The sequence below is a fragment of the Ursus arctos genome, unplaced genomic scaffold (genome assembly GCF_023065955.2).
Source record: "Ursus arctos isolate Adak ecotype North America unplaced genomic scaffold, UrsArc2.0 scaffold_20, whole genome shotgun sequence".
Classification (NCBI taxonomy): domain Eukaryota; kingdom Metazoa; phylum Chordata; class Mammalia; order Carnivora; family Ursidae; genus Ursus; species Ursus arctos.
The window spans coordinates 17,548,159-17,573,862 of record NW_026622875.1 but is presented as its reverse complement, the minus strand read 5'-3'; the positions used below and the strand labels follow the sequence as shown (position 1 = coordinate 17,573,862).

General features: G+C 35.5%; 1 protein-coding gene across 5 annotated transcripts in view; it reads right to left on the bottom strand.

The window, feature by feature from the left end:
• The window catches only part of PLSCR4 (phospholipid scramblase 4), a 44,141-nt gene that overhangs the window by 16,787 nt on the left and 1,650 nt on the right, over nucleotides 1-25,704 (bottom strand). For 2 of the 5 annotated variants that reach the window (XM_026497211.4, XM_026497213.4), the window contains 3 exons: nucleotides 5,412-5,631; nucleotides 4,805-4,832; nucleotides 3,788-3,898 (listed from right to left, as the gene is read on the bottom strand). In XM_026497211.4, coding sequence (XP_026352996.2) covers nucleotides 3,788-3,898; nucleotides 4,805-4,811 — 118 coding nt within the window. In that variant the 5' untranslated portion in view covers nucleotides 4,812-4,832; nucleotides 5,412-5,631. The remainder of the gene's footprint in view (nucleotides 1-3,787; nucleotides 3,899-4,804; nucleotides 4,833-5,411; nucleotides 5,632-25,704) is intronic. The other 3 variants (XM_026497212.4, XM_026497214.4, XM_026497215.4) reach the window with 2 other exon arrangements.

Below are 25,704 nucleotides of genomic sequence, written 5' to 3'. Positions count from 1 at the left end.
ACCAACATAGAGGCAAAGCAGTGGTCTGGGGTCAGCCCATGCTGAGGAAACCAGCCACCACCAGGAAGGGACATTCCCCAAGACTTCCAGAAGTTGTCTGGGATGAGAAATAAATACAGATCGTACTTCCTGAAAGGCAAATTGGACAGAGGGTCAGATTCCAGTGATTTGGGCACTAAAGGGAGGAGTGGCTGTTGATGCTCATGAAGCCTGGGACGTTCTGGTTACTCGTCAAAACCCCACTCAGAAGCATCGTGAATTGTGGAACTATTTCTTCTAATACTGACAACAAAGTCATGAAATAAATCAGACATTTCTTTATTTGGGAAACATTCCACAATTCCATCTCAAGGACCAGCTGCTGTGCTTGCTGCTAGACACAGAAAGATGTAGAAAGACATGTCTGTCTTTGAGGACACTCAGTTCTGCAGAAAATACACAGATTTTTTTTTGAAAACGTGAATGGTTATCATGAGGCAAGTAACTCGTGGGATCAGGGGTAGATTCATAGTGTGTGAAGAGATTAGAGAGGAAGGGTGCTCAACCTAGGCAGAGAAGGTACCCTATGATGTGAGTGCTGACCTGTTAGACCCAGACAGCACCTCCACAATGGGCAAAGGTTTTGCAGGGACAGTAGGTGCAAAATGAACAGTTGCACAGAGGAGGCTCAGTATTGCAAGCGGTCAAGGCTACGTATAGAGATTTAGCAGACAGGCTAGAAAGGAAGGTGGGGAGGGGGTGAAGATTATGAAAGACCTATACTCTGTGCAAAGAGTAAACTGTATACCAATAAAATAGAAAGTGAAGTAATTGGACTTACACTTAGAACCTCTATGAACGAGGTTCAGTTAGGCAGGAGGTGCCTACAGGAGTGCAGACGGAAGGCAAGTTAATTTGTAATGTAAGGAGGAGTAAGTGGAAGAGTAATAAGCAACACTGAAAAGATAGTCCTGTCTCAGTAACAGACTGGATATGAGGGAAGATTCTCAAGTTCTGAGGTGGGTCCCTGCAATCTCCAGAGGACGGAAAGAATAGAGGGTATGTGCTCTGGAGCGACGTGCCAAAGTTGAATCGCAGACCACTGAGTTTGAGATCCAGGGTCCTTCCAGGGCAAATGGTCTCTAGGCAGTTGGAAATGCAGGTTCAGAGCACAGGAGACTGATATGGGTGGGTGCTAAGGGATTCTTAAGTGGTTAAAGGCAAATTACCAAGATCAGGAGAGTGTGTAAAAAGGTTCGGCGAATGGGCTAGGTCGAAGAGGGAGACAAGGCAGGGCAGGGGAGTCGCCCAACCTTGGGGAACACCAGTTCTTTAGAAGACGTATAGGTGTTGACAGAGAGTGAGAGTCAGGAGAGACTAAAGGAAAAATAATAGTAACTAGAAACAATGTCAAATTAGAGCTACCTGAGAAAAAACAAAAACAAAAAACTCTAGTGTCTTTAGAACAAATGGAAGAAATTACATGTTTCAGTTTGTCATGAAGAATATACTTCAATTCATTTAAGAACTGTGTTTAAGAGAGTACCCAAATTAGACTGGAAATCAGATATCCCTACCCCTTTTTCTGAACTATTAAAAACAATTCAACTAAAAGTCATATAATGATCTTAAGAATACTGTTTTATCACCTCAGTGAGTTGCTTAATTCTTATATTAGCCATGTGATTTTAACCTAAAAGTACCTCATGTAATAAAATTTGAGGATCAATAAATTAGAAAATTATAGTTTAGATTATGGGGCTATTCAGCACAGATTATATTTCTAAGAAAAATTATATACATGTTTATGTAATCAAATGATTTTTGTTATATTTATTACTCACAGATGTTATGAGAGCTGAAGGAATAAACATGATCAAATTATGTGTGGTAAACAGTATATTATATTCCCCTTTGAGCTTTGAAATTACCATTAAGGATACTGATTGGTTCTGTAGGAAACCAAAACAAAGCAAAATGGTTAATTCTGTGTAACTATAATATCTCATATTTATTTACATAAATAACTCTGTTATGGAGCGTTGTCCTACCAATACTAGTGTGAAAAATACCGCTTTGTGGGATTTGTATCTTCTCGGTTATTTTGAATACTATCATCCTTTTTTATTTCAAGAAATTATGTCATTTCTTTTCTTTAAATAGACTACATGTAACAAAAGTGTCTTTATTAGCTATTCTTTCACACATATTTGGGACAAAATTATTTTCAGTGGGAACACATGGCCAGTACTCTAATGCAAGTAGAAATTAAATAACTGAATTTAAAGAAATTATTTAAAGCCAAATACTTTATAGTATTTCAAGTTCCTTCATGTGAATAACATAAATAATTCATAAGTAAGTATATAGTTCAGCCACTAGGTGGCGATCACAGTGAATTTTTGTCACTGTATTTCATAACTGAAAATTCAGTTCTGTGCCCTGCACTATCATCTTTTTCAACTTATCTAGTCATTTGATTTGAATGCTATATCCTATGCTCTTGCTAATTTTTTGATACGAGGAATAGGTACTTTCCCAGACGAACAGAACATGACTTAGCCAATGCAACTTAGAAATGGTAGAGCCTCTGTTCTAGTGGAATCTAGGTTCTTGGATACAGAGCTATCCATGAATTAGGAGAAATGGTCAGATATAGCGTGATTATAATGTAGGACTGTCAAGACCTTGGATTTAGCGGGAGTTGAGCCAGTAATGGCATTATATTGGATCAGATATGCATACATACAAGGGAAACGGGAAAAGGAAGCCCTGCTGTTTTCAGAAAACACTGCAAGAGCAGAGGTTAACTGAGCTCCATGGATCGTAAGTCTAGAGCCAAAACATTTTTACCATTATCCTGTGGGTACTGGGGAGTCTTCTCCTCTTTCACAGACTAACTCAATGGTTTCTACCTCTAAATATACACTTAACTATATATTTAGAGAAATGCTGCTACACCTTAACTATCATTTTCTAGGTCACTGAAATGTATTTGCATACAACCACGATCATTTCCGTCCTTACTTCAAAAGTATATTTCTAATTTAAAAAATTTTACACACTGCCTAATTACTTTCTAAAAAGACTGTAACTCGGATTTCCACTAGCATTATGAGTATTCATTTCACTGAGTCACCACCAGTAGTGCATTCAGACTTATATAAATATTTGTATAAGTACTTAATCAGCACTCAAGGCCATTCACCTCCATTTCTCCATTTGTCCCATATATGTCTCCTGCCAGACTTTCATGACCTTGGCCCTTTTAAAAAAAAATTTCAATTCAATTAATTAACATATAGTGTATAATTAGTTTTACAGGTAGAAGTCAGTGATTCATCAGTCTTACATAATACCCAGTGTTCATTACACACCATGAGCCCTCCTTAATGTCCATCATGAGCTACCCCATCCCCCCACCCGACCTTGTGCTTTTGTAAACACAGCTCCTTCTGCCAGAAAGGCCCTTCCTCCTTTTCTTTGAGTGAGAAACTCCTTATCAAGCCAGAAATATCTGACTTCCTCAATTATATCTTCCCTCAAATCCCTGGTAGAGTCAGTTACTGCCCTACAACATTCTCTTCGTATTTTTCTAACATAGTGAAGACAATGCCATCAGTGTTTGAATAACTTCCTTCCTCAGCAGCCTACAAATATATTCTAATGGACATCTAGTAAACTACTTGGCATCCTGGAGGCATTCAATACTTATTTACTGAATCACTCAATTACTTACTTCTAAAAGCAATCTTAACTACTAGTATGGTTTCCCGGAGAGGTGAAGTATCTTTCTGATTTAACCCACCTGGTATAAAATGGGAACTGTAGTCAGGCGGAGCATCAGGCCTTGGGTCAGGAGACTTTATCTGATTCTCCGTTTCATCTGTAGGTTGCTCAGGGGCGGTGGGGACCACACCTTGGGAGAAGAGGTAGAGGGGACATGATTTATAATGGAAGTGATAACGTGGTAAGAGAATATATTCACTTTTTCTTATCAATGAATGTAAATAATATGAAATACACTCATATTCTTATAAGACACATAGCTCGTGTATATTAGGTATTAACCTATTAATATATATTGATGAATTTTCAGGCTGAATATATATTTTTTTCTTTTTAAACAAAGCAATTATTCATATTGTGCTATGATCAGAGCCACACCCTTTCATGCTCATGGTTCAGCTGACCGCATGTAGCAATGGTGCCACACACGACTCAGTTCGAGGCCGTTTTATCTACCTCTCCAGGGAAAGTGATCTCCGTCACTATAGCTGCAGCAAGGGGGGGACTGAACTCACTTTCCATGATGCTATCTTCTCCCCTGTTGCGATTAGAGACATGTCTCCCTGTACTCACTACAAGGAAAAATTCTGATTCTCCTCTGATTTTTATCTCTGAAAAACACGAATCCCACAAATGTGGTGTTTCTCTCCTTCCATCATCTCCTGCACTGCTTGAAAATGTAGGACCTGATTCTGAGCCCTTCTCTATATGGGCAGGCCGTCACTACAGGCCTCTTATTACTACTGCCCCTCTTTGCATACTTACTTTCTTACTTTTTCCTTTACTTAATTCTCCCCACATACTTTAGAGATCTTTCAGTACATACGTGCCAATATAAATCCCTTTTAATCCGTTTCTCTCAAAGATAGATAGAAATGTGCATACATATAAATGAACACATATATGTTTTCTCCAAATGCTAAATAACAATAAAAAAAAGAACTTCAAAAGGAAATAAACTCCAATTTTTAAGGAAAATATCACATAATTCACATTTGAAAATAAGGTATATTAAAATTTATTCATAAAATCTTACCTGACATTTTGGAGAATTTCACTTAGTCCTACAAAACAAAACATTTTAATACCTTAAGATAGATATATATAGTTACTATTATTACTTAGTGATACATGTAAAAATCTGTAATTTTTTTAGTTGTTAGTTACCTTTAATTCATTCCTTCATTATGTCAACAAATACTTACTAAGCACTTATTATATATCAGGCACTAACATAGATGTTGAAAATGCAGTAATCAGAAAAACAGGTGCCCATCCCTCATGCTGGAGATTATATTTTAGTGGCATGAGATTAAAAACACATTAACAAATATTTTAAGATTATATGTGGATAGTACAGATACATAAAGAAAACAAAGTATAAAGTGCAGGAAAAACATGGATGGGGGTCCCAGGAGGTTCAGGGAAAGCCTCTCTCAGGAGATAACCTTCGAGCCGTTTGAACCAGGAAAGGAGGCCTGACACTACAAATGTAGGAATGGAGTTCTAGGAAAACAGGCAATACGTGCAAAGGCCCCGAGATGGCACTGAGCTTGTGGTACTCAAGGGTGAGGAAGAGGCGTGACTGGGACACAAGGACTGAAGAGAACAGAATGAAGAGATGGAGACAAGTCTGATCCTACCAGAAGACCGAGGCAAGACCGAGCAATTGCTGTAATTGCAGCTGGGCAGTCTTCGGAGGACTTTAATCAGTGGAGTGATGAGAGCTGATTTATACTTTCTCTTGAAGGGGCAAGAGTGGAAGCAGTGAGGATGGGATGGCAGCCGAAATCCAGGTGAGACCGATGCTGGCTTAGACTGGGGAGGGTGATGCGTGGTCAGGAGCAGAACCTACAGGAGCTGCTGATGGACAAAGGAAGAGAGGAGTCAAGGATGAGTGTCGGTTTTCAGACCAGGGTACCGGAGCTGATGACTGTGCCATTAACTGAACTAGAGAGGAAGATGGTGGGGAAATGGTAGGGACTGGGGAAGGTAGGAATCAAAAGCTCAAAACAGGCATGTTTTGTTTAAGAAGAGACCAAAAGAAGTTTATTTTATTTAAATAAACAGTATATATATGAAAACATTATGAGTATAACTCAAGAGAAGTAAAATAGAGGTTGAGATGAGATTTGAAACAAAGGGTGGGGGAGAGATTTCATGGATTCCTTCAAGATTGAAAAAAAAGTCATTATCAGAGAAAGCAATTTCAGGATTTCTGAGTTCTGGATGATAACAATGAACAACATCAACAAAGGCTATAATTTACTGAATGCTTATCTAATGTCAGGCAAAGCATTGAATACTTTCCATATCTTTAATTATATTATCTGTCTCATATATAAATAGCCACCCTGCTAAAATCAAGTACTTTTAAATCCAGTCTGTTTTGGATTTTCTTTTCAATGTGTCATTCTGTTTATCAGATTACAAAATGGGATCATTTATGCAGTTCAAGCTGAGAAGAAAGTCACCAATATAGATGAGGTATGTCAAAGAAACTTTAGATTACCATATAAGACAGTAGACAATATGGATACTGAGTTGACTCAATATATGTAGATTTCCAGCTCAAATGACTGTCTTGCCAAGCATGGATCAGAATCCCACCAGTCTTGCACCATTTCCACTCACCTCTGGAACTAGAGCTAGTTGTACAAAGTCCTATGTGTCTTAAAGGTTAAAGAAGTATTCGGGTGGAGGGGCACCTGGTGGCTCAGATGGTTAAGCCTCTGCCTTCAGCTCAGGTCATGATCTCCAGGTTCTGGGATCGAGCCCCACGTCAGGCTCCCAGCTCAGCTGGGAGTTTGCTTCTCCCTCTCCCTCTGCCCCTCCCCTTGCTTGTGCTCTGTCTCTCTCTCAAATGAATAAATAAAATCATTAAAAAAAAAAAGGTATTCTGGGGCATATCAAAAAGTCAGACCAAACTGCAGGCCAATCAAAGGACAACAAGGAATTGATCCTGTTCCTTCAATGATGGTAATCTCTGGTGTGTAGAAAATGAATGTTTCTAGAACCTTAAATCCTGGACAGTCTTAGGAATATACCCTCAAGTGACCCTTGAACATGTATACAGAAGATACATACAAAAATGCTGACATACTGTTCACATTAAAAGAAACTAAAAACATTCCTAATGTCCATCAATGGTACATTAAACAAATAAATTATGGTACATTCCTATGATGCAAGAATATACTGTAGTGAAAACAAACTGTAGCCATATACATCAAGAGAAATGAATCTCGAAATTATGACAATAAAAAAAAAAGTCATTGGAGAACACATATATGATATCATTTAAGAATGTCCAAATGTAGGAAAATGAAACAGAACATTTTTTTTTCTGATACATACACAGGGGAAACTTTGAAGAAAAGTTAGGGAATAACATACAATTCAGGAAAATGGGTACATGCAGAGATAGGGTGTGGGGCAAGTGTTTCGTTGTGGCCCACAGGGGCTTGAAGTTTCTCCTTATGTCCTAGTTTACAGGGTGGTGAGACGGGGGGTGATGGGTTCTTACTAGTCTTTAAAAGGTACATGTTTAAATATGTATATTTATGTGTCTGACATGATTTCACAATACAAAAGAACTATTTGACAGTTTTATGTTGCGTATAACTTTCTATCTGTTGTTCCTTTCTACATTAATCCTGGGAACTGTAAACAATGAAGAAACGGTGTCAGAAACTAGTTAGAACAGATGATTCAGTGCCTTAGTGAAAGGGAATTATCCGTCCATGCATCTATCACCTATTCAACTGTCTATAGTGGCAAATGGTAGAGTATAATGCAAAAGCAGCACATTTTAACAATTGCTGAATTTAGGTAAAGACAGAGATTTGAATATTTTTATGTTCAGGGTAAAAACTTGAAGGAAGAAATACAGAATTCTGGATCCCAAATATGAAGCAGTACTTTTGGGGTTCAGGCCTGGAAATCTGTACTTTCAATACAGTCCCTGTGTTCAGGCATGTTGGAGGCTGATCTTGTGTACAGAAAAATAACAGTTCTCAAGCATGTCAGGCAGAGCTTAGAATTCAAATCTGATTTAAGTGACTGAGTCACACCTTGAAAAAATATACCGATCTTTAAATTAAAAAAAAATATAAATGTTTTAAAAAGCAACTAACATCAAAATATACCTACACATTGCCTCACAAGTTGCAGGTGTTTGCAGGATTTACCTCCCCTCTCCTTTGAGATGCTGTTTTCCTTTTGCACCTCAAATTCTCTTCCCTTTGTTATAAAATTTTACCATATACTTTTATCCAAACTGTTACATAAGGCAGGATAATTTCTAGTTGGTACAAGCACAAATCCCTTAACAGGGATGGTGTTCACAGGATTTACCTCCCCAGTAACATCCAGTAGATCGTTTTCAGATTTCCCAATCACTCAGCAAGGACAGAAAGTGCCATAGGTTGAAAAGAGACGGGGTTTTGGCTTTACAACAGATGGAATTCAGATTAGAAAACTGAACTGTGTCTCCACAACAAGTTAGCATGATATAGTTCCAAGAGCTCTTAATTCCAAAGGTCTTCCGCATTTTTAGGGCTTAAGCTGCATACAGGGGAATCTAAGCCAACTGGAACCCAGTAAAGAAGCAAAGAAGACATGGGCTAGACAGGACGAGGTTGGTGAAGCTGTGGTTTGCTGCTTTACAAGGCAGCCCCGGCATCATAAATGGCATTCCACAGCAAGAGATCATTTACATGGACACCCCTTGCTGCATCCAACATTGCAGCTGACACTGTACCTTGTTCTTCAGTTCCACCTTTGTAAACAGTGACGTGCAAGCAAAGCTCAATGAAACCACTGAAATCAGATAGTATGAACAGTGGCTCACACAGACAGATCCCAGGCATCCCTAATGGTTATGTGACTTTGAGTGATTATTCTGCAGTTGGGTTATCTGTTGTGTCATGGGCAATATGACAGCTACATCCACCTCAAAGAAGGTGTGAAGACTGAAATGGTACACTCAGAGAGCACTTTTATTTATTCATTAAAAATTCTATTTTATTTTTTAAAAAGATTTTATTTATTTATTTGACAGAGAGAGAGAGTACAAACAGGGGGAGTGGCAGGCAGAGGGAGAAACAGGCTCCCTATTGAATCCCAGACGATTCACCAACAGAGCCACCCAGGCACCCCCTCAGATAGCACTTTTAAAAACAGTGCCTGGCACACAGCAAATCCTCAACAAGCACGTATTACTATAATTTCACTAGGTAAAATAAACCAGCTTGTGAAGAGACCAAGAATAAGTGTCTGTCTTCAAGTGTAGTGTAAAAAAAGCTCTTTGCCATTCAGCCATTTAACAGGCATTACTAAGCATCCCTGGTGAAGACTTTATTCTGGGTTTCAAGCTGACATCAATAACTCCCCATTGTCTACCAGCAGTGAGAATGGTTCTAGCAGACATGATTTTACAAGTGCTGTTGGTAATGAGTTTCAAATTGGAAGAAACTAGGAGAAAGAAAATGGAGGCATTGCTGGAGGGCTTTTTCCTATTTGTAGCTAAATGAAAGACAAATGACTTAGAGCACATCTTACATGTCTAAAGGATTTGCTATTAGATTTTAGTAGGATAGTGACATTAATTATATTATTCAGATGACTGGATTTATCCACTACTGGATTTATCCAGTAATGGACTTTAAAAATTGCAGACAATTATAGTTACATTAAAGACATCTTCTAAAAATAACAATAATCATTACATCTCCAAGATATAAATAGTGAGGTTATTTTTTAATTACCCTCCATTACAAAAAAAACAGTATTTATGTCTTTATTAGTGTAGTACTTCATGGCATATATTCAAATGAGATAATATATCTGTAATATTACATTTGATTTATTTGAAAGCCTTGATGAAACTCTTATTAAATGTAAATGGTATTTTTCAAGCATTCACAATTTATAAACCTTATTTCACAAGAATCCATGCTGGGTAAATATAAGTTAATGTGCTAATAGTCCCACGAATGCATACATGCCTTGCTTAAAAAAGAAATATTTAATTAAGCTTTGATTAATCTCTCATGTATTAATCATTTTCTTCCATTTCCACAGGAAGTGATGGCTACTCAAGTTCAGTTGTTTCAGGTAACTTTGTGTTGTTGCGTATGAAAGATTTTGTCTGGCCTTTGTCCCAGGCTCTGGGGAGACACTTCTGAACCCTCAGAATTTTCCGAGCGATGGGAGTGCCTTTATTAATCATGGGGGGCCCTTGGACCACACCTCAGTTTATGCTAAGGAGATGTCACAGGATGGGGGCTGATCATGCCAAAAGGTCACTGTATTAAGACGGTGATATTTTGAGCTATGTTATATTTTACTTATCTCTTAACTTCTGGGGAGATGAGAGAGGCTGGAGATTTACTTCAACTACTTGGCTAATGATCCAAGTAACCATGCCTATGTAATGACACCTCAATAAAAACTTTGGCCACTGAAGCTGGAGTGAGCTTCTAGGTGGCAAACACATCAGTATGTTGGGAGCGAATGCATTCTGACTCCACAGGAAAGAGGCATGAAAGTTTCATACCTGAAACGCTACCAGATCTCACCCAATGTGTCTCTTCCTTTGGCTGGTCCTAATCTTTACCCTTCATAATGAAACCTGCATTGTAAATGTAGCACTTAGAATTCTGTGAGTCATTCTAGTGAATGATCAAACCTGAGAGGGTGATTTGTAGCCAGTTGCTCTGAAGTATGGGTGACCTGGCAATCCCTGAGGTTAGGGCTTCAGTGGCAGCAGTCTTACTGGGGATTGTACCTTTAAACTTGTGGAGTCTGTCCTAACTCTGGGTGGTTAGTGTCAGAACTAAACTTCAGTGCTTAGATTTTTGGAAAAGTTGCTGAACTATTACAAATAGAGGTACATATATATATTTCTGATCACAACAGTAAAACATCATCATTTGTAAAGCATCAGTAAGTATAAAGAAATGAACATAACTCTTAAACCCGCTTTCAAAAAAAAACTATTCTTAAAATGTTGGTGAATATCCTGTGTGTGTGTTTGTGTGTGTGTGTGTATGACTTTATGCTTCTGTGTGTATGAATGGGGGGTTTTATAATAAACATTATTAGAAATACTGTGAACTAACAAATATATGTGTTTAAATGTAAGGTACCAATGACTACCTTCACTTATTCAAACTATTCCATTTTTATTGTTCATACCTTTCTAGTATTGTGACTAATGTTATAAAATTTCAATTTACATAAGTATTGTACAAACTTCTTATAATTAAATAATTTTAGAAGAAATCGATTTGTGTTCTATAGGTGAATGTTTTCACAACTTAGGGAACATTTTGCCAAACTATTTTCTTTCTAGCAAGGCTCCTTCAGTTTAAACACAAATCATGTGAGTGACCATCTCAGTGTTAATAAATATTACCTCCCTTTAAACTTTGCCAATTTGCTAGGTGAAAAATTTATTTTGTATTATCGTGCCATTAAACACAATTCTTAATTCAATCACTATTCAAAATAATGTGCTTCCTGAAAGAGAAATTTTAATGGATATTGTGGCTTACAGATTTTAAAGAATCACTCATGAAAATATTACAAAATAGCAGGTACTCAGCACTGTATGGAAGGAACTTTTATTTACACATTCAAAAGGATTGTTGATTCTTCATTTTTAAGTGACCCTTTAAATACCTCTTGCTAATTAAAAGATATAAAACTTTTATTCACTTCTTTGAATGAAGCAAGACAAAGACAAATGGAAATTTAATGGATGCCTAGATAAAGAGTCCCCAAAATTGGAAGTTTAAAAGCAACAGGTGCATTGTGTTCCTATTTAGCTTGCCCATAATTCTGGGTTGAATATTAAAATAGCTCTACCTTACTGAAAGAAAATCCAAATTAACACACATGTTCAGGATAGCCTCTGTAAAATCACTGCCAAAGAACAAACTAGTTCAAATCAAATTTGACTGGAATAGCCAAAAAAATGGCCTCTAAATCTCCCTAACTCTTATACGTTTAGAGTTTATGCAGTCAATTCACTAGACATTATTATTATTATTATTACATTTTTTAATCTTCCATTAATGGATGAAAAAGGCTGGGATGCCCAAGAATCATAAAGAGCTTTAGAAATGAGGTATTATAACAGAGGGGGAAACTGAGGCACAGAGGAGTTATTTAAAGGCTTTTCCCTGAGGGTGCACAGCCATTAAGAAGTACTGCCAGCATCTGACCAGTAATCCAGTTCCCCCCAGGCTACAGCACGTTGCTGCTACACCTCAGCCTTCCTCTTCCCCATAACTGCAGCCACACAGAACCCTTCAATATTTACCTTTAAGGTAGGGTGCAGTGGAAAAAATACTAGAAAAATAAATACAATCTAATGAGCTACTCTTCCTTGTTTCTGGTGATAGACGGTAGAATTAAAAGGCAGAAACTAGTTTGAATGTTTCTTTTTGAATATGAAATTCATTTCATAAATGGGTGGGTCTGGTCTTTGAAATGTTCTTATAGTAATGGTGACACATTTATATTAATCCATCTATTTCAGCTCACCAAAAGTTTTGTGGATTATAAATACACTATTCATACGTGCTATTACCAAGGATAATATTGGCTACAAATGTTAAACTGAGTCCGTTTACTTACTTTACTGAATATGATGAGATATGTGAAGAATTCATTGCACACACAAAAAAATTCTGCAGTAAGATTTCTCATGACATAAACAGAGATCAGGAAGAAAATGCTTCCTGGGAACTGGCCCAAGGGGAGATCATGTTTATAAATGGAAGTACTGGGGTCTCAGCTATTCTACTCTGGCCCAATAGACTCACTGGACCAAAAAGAAAACACTTTTCTGTCTTGGAGGTGGTGCCATGTGGTGGCGAGAGTGGATAAGAGCAGGCAGGGCAGTGGAGAGTGAGCCTCCTGGTAAAAAACCTTAAGGAGAACAGGGAGAGAGAAAATTAGCAGCAGTTACAAGCATAAACAGCTTGGGAAAGATAAGGGCTTTAATGAGGATTAAATTTTGATGGTTACCTACTGATTAAGAAAATCAATTTCCTGCATAGCATCTTAATAAGACTCCAAATCTTTTTTTTTTTTTAAGATTTTATTTATTTATTTGACAGAGAGAGAGACAGCAAGAGAGGGAACACAAGCAGGGGGAGTGGGAGAGGGAGAAGCAGGCTTCCCGCTGAGCAGGGAGCCCGATGCGGGGCTCGATCCCAGAATGCTGGGATCATGACCTGAGACGAAGGCAGACACGTTAACGACTGAGCCTCAACACTCCAAATCTTTTAACATAATATTCAAAATACAATATCCAGGATACAGTACACATGTACAAAAAACCAGAAAAGTCTCAACTTATGTGGGTTGAGAGCCACCACTAAAAACACTACTCATAAAGATAGAATCCAATACACAAAGATAAAATCCAAGCACAATGACAGATTAAATACCACAAAAATATTCAAATAATGCTAAAAAAAAACAAAGAAAGACAGGAAATGAGACACAGAAGAACGAAAAAGAAAACAAGCAGGTATAAATTCAAATCTATCAATAGTACATTAAATGTAATGTATTAAACATAACAATGAAGAGACATACATTATCAAAATAGATAAATGGATATTTTTTTAATGATCCAATTACATGCTCTCTAAAAAGAAACTCATTCAAATGTAATGATAAAGTAGACTGAAAGGAAAAAGAAAAGATATACCAAGCAAACATGTAAAAGAAAGATGGAATGTTAAGACAAATTGAAAACAAGCAGCAGCTGAGTGTCAATCAATAGATGAATGGATAGAGAAGATGTGACACACACAGACACACACACATAACAAAGGATGAGATCTTACCATTTGCAACAAGAACATGGATGGACCTAGAAGGTATGATGCTAAGTGAAATAAGTCAGACTGAGAAAAACAAATACCATATGATTTCACTCATATGTGGAATCTAAAAAGCAAAACAAACAGCAAAATCAGACCTATAAATACAGAGAACCAATGGCTGCCAGAGAAGGGGGTTGGGGATGGGCAAAAATGGGTAGGGCAGAGTGGGACATAGAGGTTTCCATTTATGGAATGCATAGGTCACAGGAATAAAAGGCACGGCACAGGGAATATATAGCCAATGATACTGTGACACTGGTGTACGGTGACAGATGGTAGCTCCACTTATGGTGAGAATAGCATAATGTATAAAGATCTTGAATCACTATGTCGTACACCCAAAACTAATGTAATAACTATACTCAAAGTAAAAAATTTAAAGAAAATATCTGATATAAATCCTACCTTAATAGACACGGGTTAAACGATCTAGTCAAAGGCAAAGATTGGCAGAATGGGTATAAAAGAAAGAAAAAAACATGATCCAACTATACACAGCAAACAAGAGACACAGTTAAGATTTAAAAACAAACAGGTTGAAAGTAAAAGAATCAAAAAGGTAAATACCATGCAAGCAAGTCCTAACCAAAAAGTGCAGTGGCTACAGCCTTTAAGATAAAACTATTACAGGAGACAAGGATATTTCATAATAATAAAAGGATCAATTCACCAGGAAAATGGAACAATTATACATATATGTGCACATAACAAGACGGTCACAAAATAAACAAGCAAAACTGGGCAGAAGTGAGGGAAAAAACAGGCAATTCAACAATAATGTTTGACACTTCAACATCCCATTTTCAATAATGAAAGGACCAACTGAGCAGAAAATCAATAAAGAAACAGAAGACTTGAACATTTTTTGAACTAAACCTGTCATTTATAGAACATTGCATCCAACAACAGCAGACCACATTCTTCTCAAGTGTACATGGATCATTCTCCAAGATAGATCATGCAACGGTCCATGAAACAAACTTCAATAAACCTTAAAAGACTGAAATCATATAAAATGTTCTCTGAAAACAATGAAATTAAATTTAGAAATCAAAAACAGAAAAAAATTGGGGAAATTCATAATACGTGGAAATTAAACAATATACTTCTCAATAGGCAACAAACTAGAAAAAAATTCACAAGGAAAATTAGAAAATGCTTTGAGATGAATGAAAATGAAAAGACAAAATGCCAAAAACTTATAAAATACAGCTAGCACCATGCTTAAACCCAAATTTATGCTAGTCAATGCACAATGTTTTTAAAAAGATGTTTCTCAAATCAGTAACCCAATCTTCCACTTCAAGAAAATAAAAAAAAAGCAGATTAAAACTAAAACAAGTGGAAAGAAATAGTAAAGATTAAAGTAGAAATAAAACAGAAAAAAAAAAGAAAATGAACAAAACTTTTTGTTTTGAGAAGATCAACAAAACTGACAAACTTATTGCTGAACTAATGAATAAACAAAGAGAGAAGACTCAAATTACTAAAATCATGAACAAAAGCAGGCATACTGCTATCAACCTTACAGTGAAAAAAAAAAGAATTGTAAAGAAATAATATAAACTATCATATAATAAAAACTTAGATACACCAGATAAAATGGACAAATTATTAGAAAGATATAATCTACCAAAACTAACTGAAGAAGAAAAAGAAAACCTGAAAAGAACCATAACAAGAGATTGAATTAGTAATCAAATTTCCACAGAGAGCCCAGGCACAGATGACTTCTTTGGTGAGTTCTACCAAATGCTTAATAATAAATACTAATCCTTCATAAACTCTTCTAAAAAATAAAAGTGAACGTATCGCACCTCATTCTATGAGTCACTAACACCATGATATCAAAATCAAAGACCTCACAAGGAAAGAAAGCTACACTAATATCTCCTATGACTATAGCTACAAAAGTCCTCAACACTAGGAAATGGAATACAGCAACATATAAAAAGATTTATACACTGTGACCAAGTGGGATTTATGACAGTAATAAGATACTGGTTTAACATACAAAAATCAAGGAATGATTTAATAATAAAAAAGTAAAAAACACAATCAGCTCAATAGATGCAGAAAAATATTTGACAGAGCTCAGTACCTTCTCACTACAAAACAAAACAAAATCCCTAAACAACCTAGAAATGCAATGAAACTTCTCTAATCTGATAAAAAGCATTTATAAAGTGCCTCACTGTTAAGATTATATTCAATGGAGAAAGACTGAATGCACTCCCCCTAAGACCAAAGAACAAGACTAGAAGGTTCACTGTCACCACTTCTATTTAATTGTACTAGATCTTCTTTTTTTTTTGAAGATTTTATTTATTTGAGAGAGAGAGTGTGCGCACAAGTGGGGGGGGGTTGGTGCAGAGAGAGAGGGAGAAGCAGACTCTCCGCTGAGCAGGGAGCCCAACGTGGGGCTCGATCCCAGGACCCCAAGATCATGACCTGAGCCAAAGGCAGGCACTTAACTGACTGGAGCCACCCAGGTGCCCCTGTACTAGAACTTCTAGCCAGAGCAATTAGGTTAGAAAAAAATAATAACAAAACGTATTGAGATCGGAAATGAAGAAAGTGATGTATCTTACACATAGACATTCCTAAGGAATCTGGTAAACACCATTAGAAGTAATAAACAAGTTCAACGATGTGGCAGGACATAAAATGAATATGCAAAAATCATGTGTCTTCTATACACTGGCAATGAATAAAACAAACCAATTCCATTTATAACAGTACCAAAAAATAACATACGTAGGAATAAATTTAATGAAAAAGTATAAAACTTGTATATTGAAAACTAAAAAATCATGTTGAAATAAATCAAGTAAGATTTAAATAAAAGCACAGACATTCCAAGTTCATAGATCAGACAACTTAATAGTTAAGATGACAATACCCCGCAAATTCATCTATATGTTTAACATTATCTCTATCAAAATTGAAGTTGCCTTTTTTAAGGAATTAATGAGCTAAACATAAAATTCATATGGAAACAAAAGAAAACTCTAACAAGCCAAAATAATCTTAAAAACAAAGAACAAAGATGGAGGATTCAAACTTCTTGATTTTAAAACTTACTATGGTTTTTCCAAAGAGACATCCAGATGGTCAAGATACATGAAAAGATGCTCCACATCACTTATCATCAAGGAAATACAAATTAAAACCACAATGAGATATCACCTCACACCAGTCAGAATGGCTAAAATTAGCACAGGAAGCAACAGATGTTGGCGAGGATGTGGAGAAAAGGGAACCCTCTCACACTGTTGGTGAGAATGCAAACTGGTGCAACCACTATGGAAAACAGTATAGAGGTTCCTCAAAAAGTTAAAACTAGAGCTACCCTATGACCCAGCAACTGCACTACTATTTACCCAAAGGATACAAAAATACTGATTTAAAGGGGCACATACACCCTGATGTGTATAGCAGCATTACCAACAATAGCCAAATTATGGAAAGAGCCCAAATGTCCACTGACTGATGAACGGATAAAGAAGGTGTGGTGTATATATATAAATGGAATATTACTCGGCCATCAAAAAATGACATCTTGCCATTTACGATGATGTGGATAGAGCTAGACAGTATTATGCTAAGCAAAATAAGCAAAGTAAGTCAGTCAGAGAAAGATAAATATCATATGATTTCACTCATACAAAATTTAAGGAATTTAAGAAACAGATGAACATAGGGGAAGGGGAAAAAAAAGAGAGGGAAGCAAACCATAGAGATTCTTAACTACAGAGAACAAACTGAGGGTTGCTGGAGGGGAGGTGGGAGGTGGGGGGTAGGCTAAATGGGGGATGGGGATTAAAGAAGGTACTTGTGTTGAGCATTGGGTGTTATATGTAAGTGATGAATCACTAAATTCTACTCCTGAAACCAATTATGACACTTTATATTAACTAGAATTTAAATACAAATTTGAAAAAAATTAAATAAATAAATAAATACATACATAAATACATAAATAAAACTTACACAAAGCTACAGTAATCCAAATAGTGTGGTACTGGCCTATGATAGACATATAGACCAATGAAACAGAACTGGGTGCCAAGACCATTCAACGAGGAAGGCGTAGTCTTTTCAACAGTGTTGGGAAAACTGTGTATCTACATACAAAAGAATGGATTTAGACCCCTACAATATCCCATACAAAATAATTAAGTCAAAATGGACCATAAAGCTAAATGTAAAAGGTAGAACTAAGAAATTTTAAAAGAAAAATGGGAGCAAATCATCATCACTTTGGGTTAGGCAATGGTTTCACAGATATGACACCAACAGCATAGGCAACAACAAAAAAGAAATAAATAAAGTGGACTTCATCAAAATTGTAAAAGCTTGTGGTTCAAAGAATACCATCGGGAAAATTAAAAAGAAATAATCTACATAATGAGATAAAATATTTGTATATCTGGTAAGGGACTTTTATCCAGAATATAGGGAGAACATTCAGAACTCAGTAATAAAAGACAACCCAACTGAAAAATAGGATTTGGACACTTTTTCAGGAAAGATACATGAATGCCAATAAGGACATAAAAAGATTCTCAACACCATTAGTCATCAAAGGCATGCAAATCAAAACTACAATTAACTTTTCCATCTACTAAGATAGCTATAATAAAAAAGACAGACAATAACAAGAGTCAGCAAATATGAGGAGACACTGGAAACCCTCCTTCACTGCTGGTGGAAATGCAAAATGGTGCAGCTGCTCTAGAAAGCAGTCTGGCAGTTCCTTGAAAGACTAAACATAGAGTTTAATATGGTTAATACGGTTAAACATATGACAGCAATTTTATTCCTAGGTACATACTAAAGAGAAATAAAAACATTTTCACAAAAACATGTACATAGCAGCATTATTTGAAATAGCCAAAAAATGGAAACAACTCAAATGTCCACCAACTGCTGAATGGGTAAACTTTGAAAAGTGATATATCCTCACAATGGGATATTGTTCAGCCATAAATGATAATAAAGTCTAATACATACAACTTGAATGAACCTTGAAAACATTAACCGAAAGAAAGTAAAAGAGTGAAAGAAGTCAGTCACAACAGACCATATACTGTATAACTGATTCCTTCTACATGAACTATCCGGAATAGGCAAGTCTATAAGGGTAGAAAGATTAGGGGTTGCAAGAGGCTGGAGGGAAAGTGACAGGAATGCAGAATGACTGCTATTGGGCATGAGTTTGTTTTTGGAATTATGAAAATTTTCTAATATTAGATTGTGGTGAGGGCTGCAAAACTTTGTGAGTACGGTAAAAAGCAATAAACTTTAGACAAATGAATTTTAGGACATGTGAACCATATCTCAATGAAGTTATTAAGAGAAAAAAAGCTGGAATTAATATTCCACAAGTAGATTTCAGAGCAAAGAAAATTATCAGAGGGCCATCATTGAAAAGTAGGAGTCAAACCAAGATATAGCAATCCTAAATGTCACTCCACCTAAAAACAGGGCTTCAAAATCCATGAAGCTAACACTGACAGCATTGAAAGGAGCAACAGACAAGTCCCCAGTTACAGCTGGAGTCTTGAACACTTACTTTCTCCTTCAGGAATCTACAGCACCAGTGGAGAGATACTCAGCTATAACACTAAAGAACTGAAATCAGCCAACGGCGACATTTATAGAACACTCCACTCAACCACATCAGAATACCCATTCTTTACAACACATGGAAACTTCACCCAGACAGGCCAGATTCTGGGTCATAAAACAAACCTTTAAAAATTATAAAGTATTTTTTAAAAATTAAAAAGGATTAGGGCACCTGGGTGGCTCAGTCAGTTAAGTGGCTGCCTTCGGCTCAGGTCATGATCTCGGGATCCTGGGATGGAGCCCTATGGCAGGCTCCACGCTGTGCTTCTCCCTCTCCCTCTATCGCTCCCCTCCCCCTCATGCTCTCTCTCTCTAATAAATAAAATCTTAAAAAAATGACAAAGGACTAAAATCAAACAAAGTGTGTTTTCTGACTATACTGTAATGTACCTGGAAATCACTAACTGAAGAGTAACGGGAAAATCTCCAACCACTTAGAAATAAAAACGACACACTTCTAAATAATCCATAGTCAAAAAAGACATCTCAAGGGAAATAAGAAAAATATTTTGAACTGAATGAAAACAATAGGTCATGAATGTGGTGAACTTCCAGAAGTATATACATTTTCTAAAGATTTTATAAACTGAAAGTTATTCATATAGCAATTTCCCCCAAAGCTGACCTCATGTGTGGATTTCAACTACAGTTAATATAACTTCCTTGGGTAACTGAAATACTACTGATACCATCTTTTATTATCTACTTGCAAACTAACTGATTTACATTTAAATTTGGAAAACCACTTAACAATATTAACAATTTCCTTCTCCTCTTAAAAATGTGATTGTCCCAGGGTAAATTTATCAACCTTAATAGCTTCCTGGGATTTAGCTATTGCAATGATCATATATTAGATTCTGTGTGGGGTCAGTTCTTTCACAATAATGAAATAGTCTGCAAAAACACTGTATACATAGTTTAGGTTAAGGACTTTCCATATGTATCACAAAAAAACAGCATGATGAATCCAGCAAAATCCACCTCATTATGCCTCAATAAAGTCATCACCTGTTTAAATATATCTTATTATCCTTCCTTGGATAAAGGCCCAACACTGCAATTAGAAAGAAAATACTTTTCTACTGGGAATATTTAATTATTCAAAATAGAAACATAGAATGCATAAGCACATATTATAAACTAAGAAAATGATTTCAAAAGTCTGGGACAAAATCAAATTTGCAGATCTTTTATTTCTTTTCTACTGGGAAAACTTTTCAAAACTTTTATAAGCATATAAACCTCCAACATTAAAACAACACAAAAACAATTGAGAAAATAAAACTGAAATAAAAATTAACACCTTCTACAGCTCAATATGATAGTGGTGTTTTGTGTAGATTTTTTAGCTGGATTGAGTTGCTAAGGATATTTTTAAGTAAATAAATATTCTTAGATTATGACATAAAATAAAGTTTTTTTTAAACTTTTGCTAAAATGCTATTCAAAGTTACTTGACATAGTAGAAATTTTTAAAAGATTAATAGGATATGCAACTTTCCTACAAAAATATTCCAAATATTAAGTCACCATTTGATGTTAACATTTCCAAAATAAACGTAGACATTTCTCTGCCTTCTTAATCCAATATTGTTAAGAATATTTAAGAAGGTCAAATTTGCTAAGTATGTTATTAAATAATATGGTCCAGTTTGTTGTGAATGTAAAAATTACAAAATTTTCATCACATTGAAACTGAAAAAACTATGCAAACATTTCATAAAGAGAACTTCAGTCAGATAGAACACATACAGACAAATATGTGTTAGGTATACAAACCTGAAAGTTTGAACAAATTGATTTCCAAAGTTCCTTCCCACACAAAATTCTGTACCTCAGCAATCAAGTACATTAAGTCTCAAGGAGGAAGAAGCAGGTGTATTAAAGAAATTTGGAACTATTCCAAATATGCCATATACCACATGAGACCAGGTGATGCTGACATTGCTGATTTAGGCCCACACTCTGAGAACCGCAAATCTAAGGGACTTCTTTCTCTAAGTGTATGAGGCTTGAAACCATTTCCCAAGTGAGTCTGATATACCCCTCACCACACACCCACCCATCCATAACTACAGATTAACAACCTCTCTTTCTCCAGTAAAAATCCATCTTCGAAAGGAATCATATCTTAATAAACTCCATTAAATCTTCAATTTACTAATGCAACACCTATCTAATTTTCCTCAAACCTCACTGGTAAACCCAAGTAAATCTCTTCTGAAGTTCCAAAGAAATCCAAGATACGCTGTAAAATTTTTAAGTGATGCATTCTCATTCTTGTATTAGGAATATAATCTAATAGATTTTATAATCTGAATTGAAAAAGAATAAAAAGAAATAAAACAATATACTCTGTAACTATTTAGATCTCAAGTTCAGCAAAGTTGAAATGTTTTACACACACTTCCAAGTACGATTCTCTTTATAGACTTTGAGCCAAAATCCTGGCTCCTGTAAGTATGTATAATTGTGTTGATTAGTTTTACGGGTTTCTCGGTTACCAGGGAACTGGATAGTTGAGTGGGCTCAACATGAATGGATTAAAGTCCTATGACTGAAGAATTCCGTCACTCTGTTCCACACCTTGGCAACTTAATAGGTTGCTGTCACATAGCTAGAATTAAGAAACTATCCAACTCAAAAAGCTATTACAAAGGCTTGCACTAACAAGATAAACCTCGGTCTGTTACTTTAGGATAAAATATGCAGTAGAAATGTCCCGAAGATGCACAGAATCTCTCATTAAGACTATTTGTAGAACATGTATTTATTTAATTATATCTTTGCATGAAATCAGCCCTACAAAAAACTTCAAAGAAACTGTGGTTTTCACTAGGAACAAAAATGTTGGCAAAATCTAATCAATTTTTACTGTTATGTTTTTATAATCGATATAAACATATTTCTTATTTTGGTCACACCATGATTCCTTCCCAATGAAAGGTCTGTGGTGGAATATTTACTTCTTTTTAGCAGAGAAGAATCTTGGAGGTTGGTTATTTGGCTTTGTTTTAAAATAAAAGAATGAGATTAGGAGGTGCCTCGGTGGCTCAGTCAGTTGTGTCTGACTCTTGGTTTAGGCTCAGGTCATGACCTCAGGTTCCTGAGATCAAGCCCTAGGGTAGGCTCTGCATGCTCAGTAGGGAGACTGCTTCTCTCCCTCTCCCTCTGTCCCTTTCCCCACTCGTGTGTGCACTTTCTCTCTCTCAAATAAACATTAAAAAAATAAATAAATAAAATAAGAGAATGAGATTAAATAGAAGCAAAGTGGGGCATCTGGTTGGCTTAGTGGATTGTGTCTGACTCTTGATTTGGACTCAGGTCATGACCTCAGGGTCCTGAGATTGAGCTCCACATAGGGCTCTGTGCTCAGCAGGAAGTGTGCTTGAGATTCTCTCTCCCTCTGCCCCTCCCTGCAGCGCTCCTGTGCATGTGCCCACACCTCTCTCTCTAAGCAAAGTGACAGCCACAGTTCGTAAATAGTTTTATTAGACACTAAATTGGTTTCAATTGTTTGAAAAGAATATTAGGCTTCTCCATTTTAGCTTTCAAGGGAGAAATGTTTTTGTTACTTGGAGTACAAAAATACCAGAAGAGTAATATTATTCATAATATTTATACAATACATTTAAGGAAACATTACCATGTCAATTATGATACCTGGAAGATTACCATAAAATGCCTTATTGTGTCATTTTCTGGCTAGTCTTCTAGTATTAAAAACTGTACCAAAACATGATGGTATATGACCTACAATTAAGTCATTTTGATAAGAAACCTTACATTTATAAGAACATATTTTAAAATAGGTATTATCTGCAAACAAACACTGAAATTAATCAAGTAGTCAAGGAGTACATATACTTATACCATGAAAAGTAAAAATCCCTCCTACCTAGATCCCCATTTCTCATTTCAAAAGGCAACCATAGATGGACTTTTTGTCTTCCATGAGATTTTCTAAGTATACACAAACTAATATATCTTTTAATACAAATGACAGTCTTCTATATACCTTTCTGCACTTTGTTTCTGCATGTGTTAAAATGTTTTGATGTTGACTACAATTCATATAACCTTATTCTTTTGAATGGCTGTACAATTTAATTGGCCTATTTTAAATTCCAGTTAGTAAACACAGTATAATATTAGTTTCAGGTGTACAATAGAGTGATTCAATACTCCCATATATCGCCTGGTGCTCATCACAAGTGTCCTCCTTAATCCCCATCACCTATTTAACCCATCTGCCTGCCCAGCTCCATTTTGGTAGTCATCAGTTTTAACTGGTCTATTAATGATGAAAATTTAAATAGTTTCCAAATACATGCAATTAAAAGCATGCTATAATAGACTTATATATACTTCTTTTTGTGCCTGAGTCTTAAATTCCTGGAAGCAGACTGCTGGATCAAAGTATTGTGCATTTTTATTTTGACATATATTCTCAAATTGTATTCCAAACAATTTGAATTGGTTCATATGAGACAAAAATGTGTGAGATTCCTAATATGATGTTTTATCAACATTTTTGTCATTGCCAATCTGAAAAGTAAAACCACTTTATTTTCTAGATCTTATGAGTAAGTTGAGCAGTTTTTATTACATTTAAAAGTAATATGCAACCCCATTTCTGTGAACTGTTTGTCATTTGTCCATTTTTCTGTTTGTCTTTTTTTTTTAGATTTTATTCATATGAATAGTATTAGAACTTTAAGAATGTTTTCCCCAAAATTTGTCATTTATTTTTTCTTCATTTTTGCCATACACTCTTTTCTACTTTTTGTAGTCCAATTTTATTTTTCTTTTTAAGCATCTCTCTCTTATCCTGAAGTACTGTAAAGGTTAATTTTTAGTACAATGCTGCTGAAATACATTAAGAACATGAACATTCCCTGCATTTTTTATTTGTAAGAAAGTTAACAGGCTGTAAAATCCCTCAGGCAAAAGTTTTCAGTTGTGTGCCTCTAAGAAACATCATAGTACTCAATACTAAGAAAGGAGATAAAGGAAGGAATTTTCAAAGGAAGACACAAAGAGGACATTCAAAAATAAAGTAAATGAAGAGAACAACATGGAAAGCTTTGTGAAAGAAAATATATTTTTTCCACATTGAATGACAACTAATATATCCAGAAAGGAATTAATCTATATAAATTACTAAATACACTTCCAGGACCTTTATTATTTATTATTTTTCCTATTATAATAACATCACTTTTCCCTTAGACACACATATATTATAGAACTAAGAGAACGTGAATACACATAATATAATTCAGTCTGGTTCTACATTTTATTTACAAAAATGTTGTTACTGTATATATATTCTATTTATATATATATACTGTTTCAACTTGTTTTTTGTGTTCCAACTTATAATATACTTTGGACATATTTCCACCAACATTTAGAGCTATTAAATGTTTCAAACTATACATTATCCCACCTTTGGATGTACCATAAATTATGTAACCAAATTCCAAACAATGGTTATGAAATTGTTTCCAAGTTTTCTGTATTACAAATAATGCTGTGAACATCTTTGACAGACTTTTATTTGCACGCTTATGAGCATGATAAACTCCAGTGACTGAATATTTGAAAAGTTTAATAGCTATCACCATAAAAAAGCTTTACCAATAAAACTTCCACTAAGAGTTTGTTAGACTGTATTTCTCTCATTACATTATCAACAATACTGAATATTATCAGACTTTCAAAATCAGTAAGACACATAAAAACTCTCACTTTAATTGTACTTTTCTGATAATTAGCCTGGCCAAGTATACTGCTTGCCATTTGCATTTCTCTTGCTTTGAACTGACTCTTTATGTCCTCAAATTGATTGTTGATTTTAAAAGTCTTAATGAGAATTCTAGGCATACTAGTATAATTAGCTCTTTTTCTGTTAACAATTTCCCTATTTGTATGTTTTCTGAACGCAAATTGTTAGTAAGAACCATGTCCCTAAATAGGCTGTAGGTTTTTGTATCAACCTCAAAAAAATTTACCCACATGCCATGTTCACAAATATTCATTTGGGTTTTCCTCTTTTACTTTCAGGTTTCATACCTTAAGATTAAAATTAATAAGTCATCTAGATTACATTTGTGTGCTAAGAGTAAGAAAGTTCCAGTTTTATTACGAGTTTTCCCAAATAAATACATTATTTAAATATGATCAATTACAGGACATTTCTTCCCCACCTGATTTAACATGTATGTTTATAAAATGGGAGCATTCCTTTTATTCTGAAATCTGTCCAGTTTCATTGACTTGTCTGGTCTATTCCCTATTCCACAGTCTTTTAACCACTATAGCTTGATAATACCTTTTATTATGTAGTAAAGAATATCTACTGTTTTTGCACATGGGCTAAACAGCT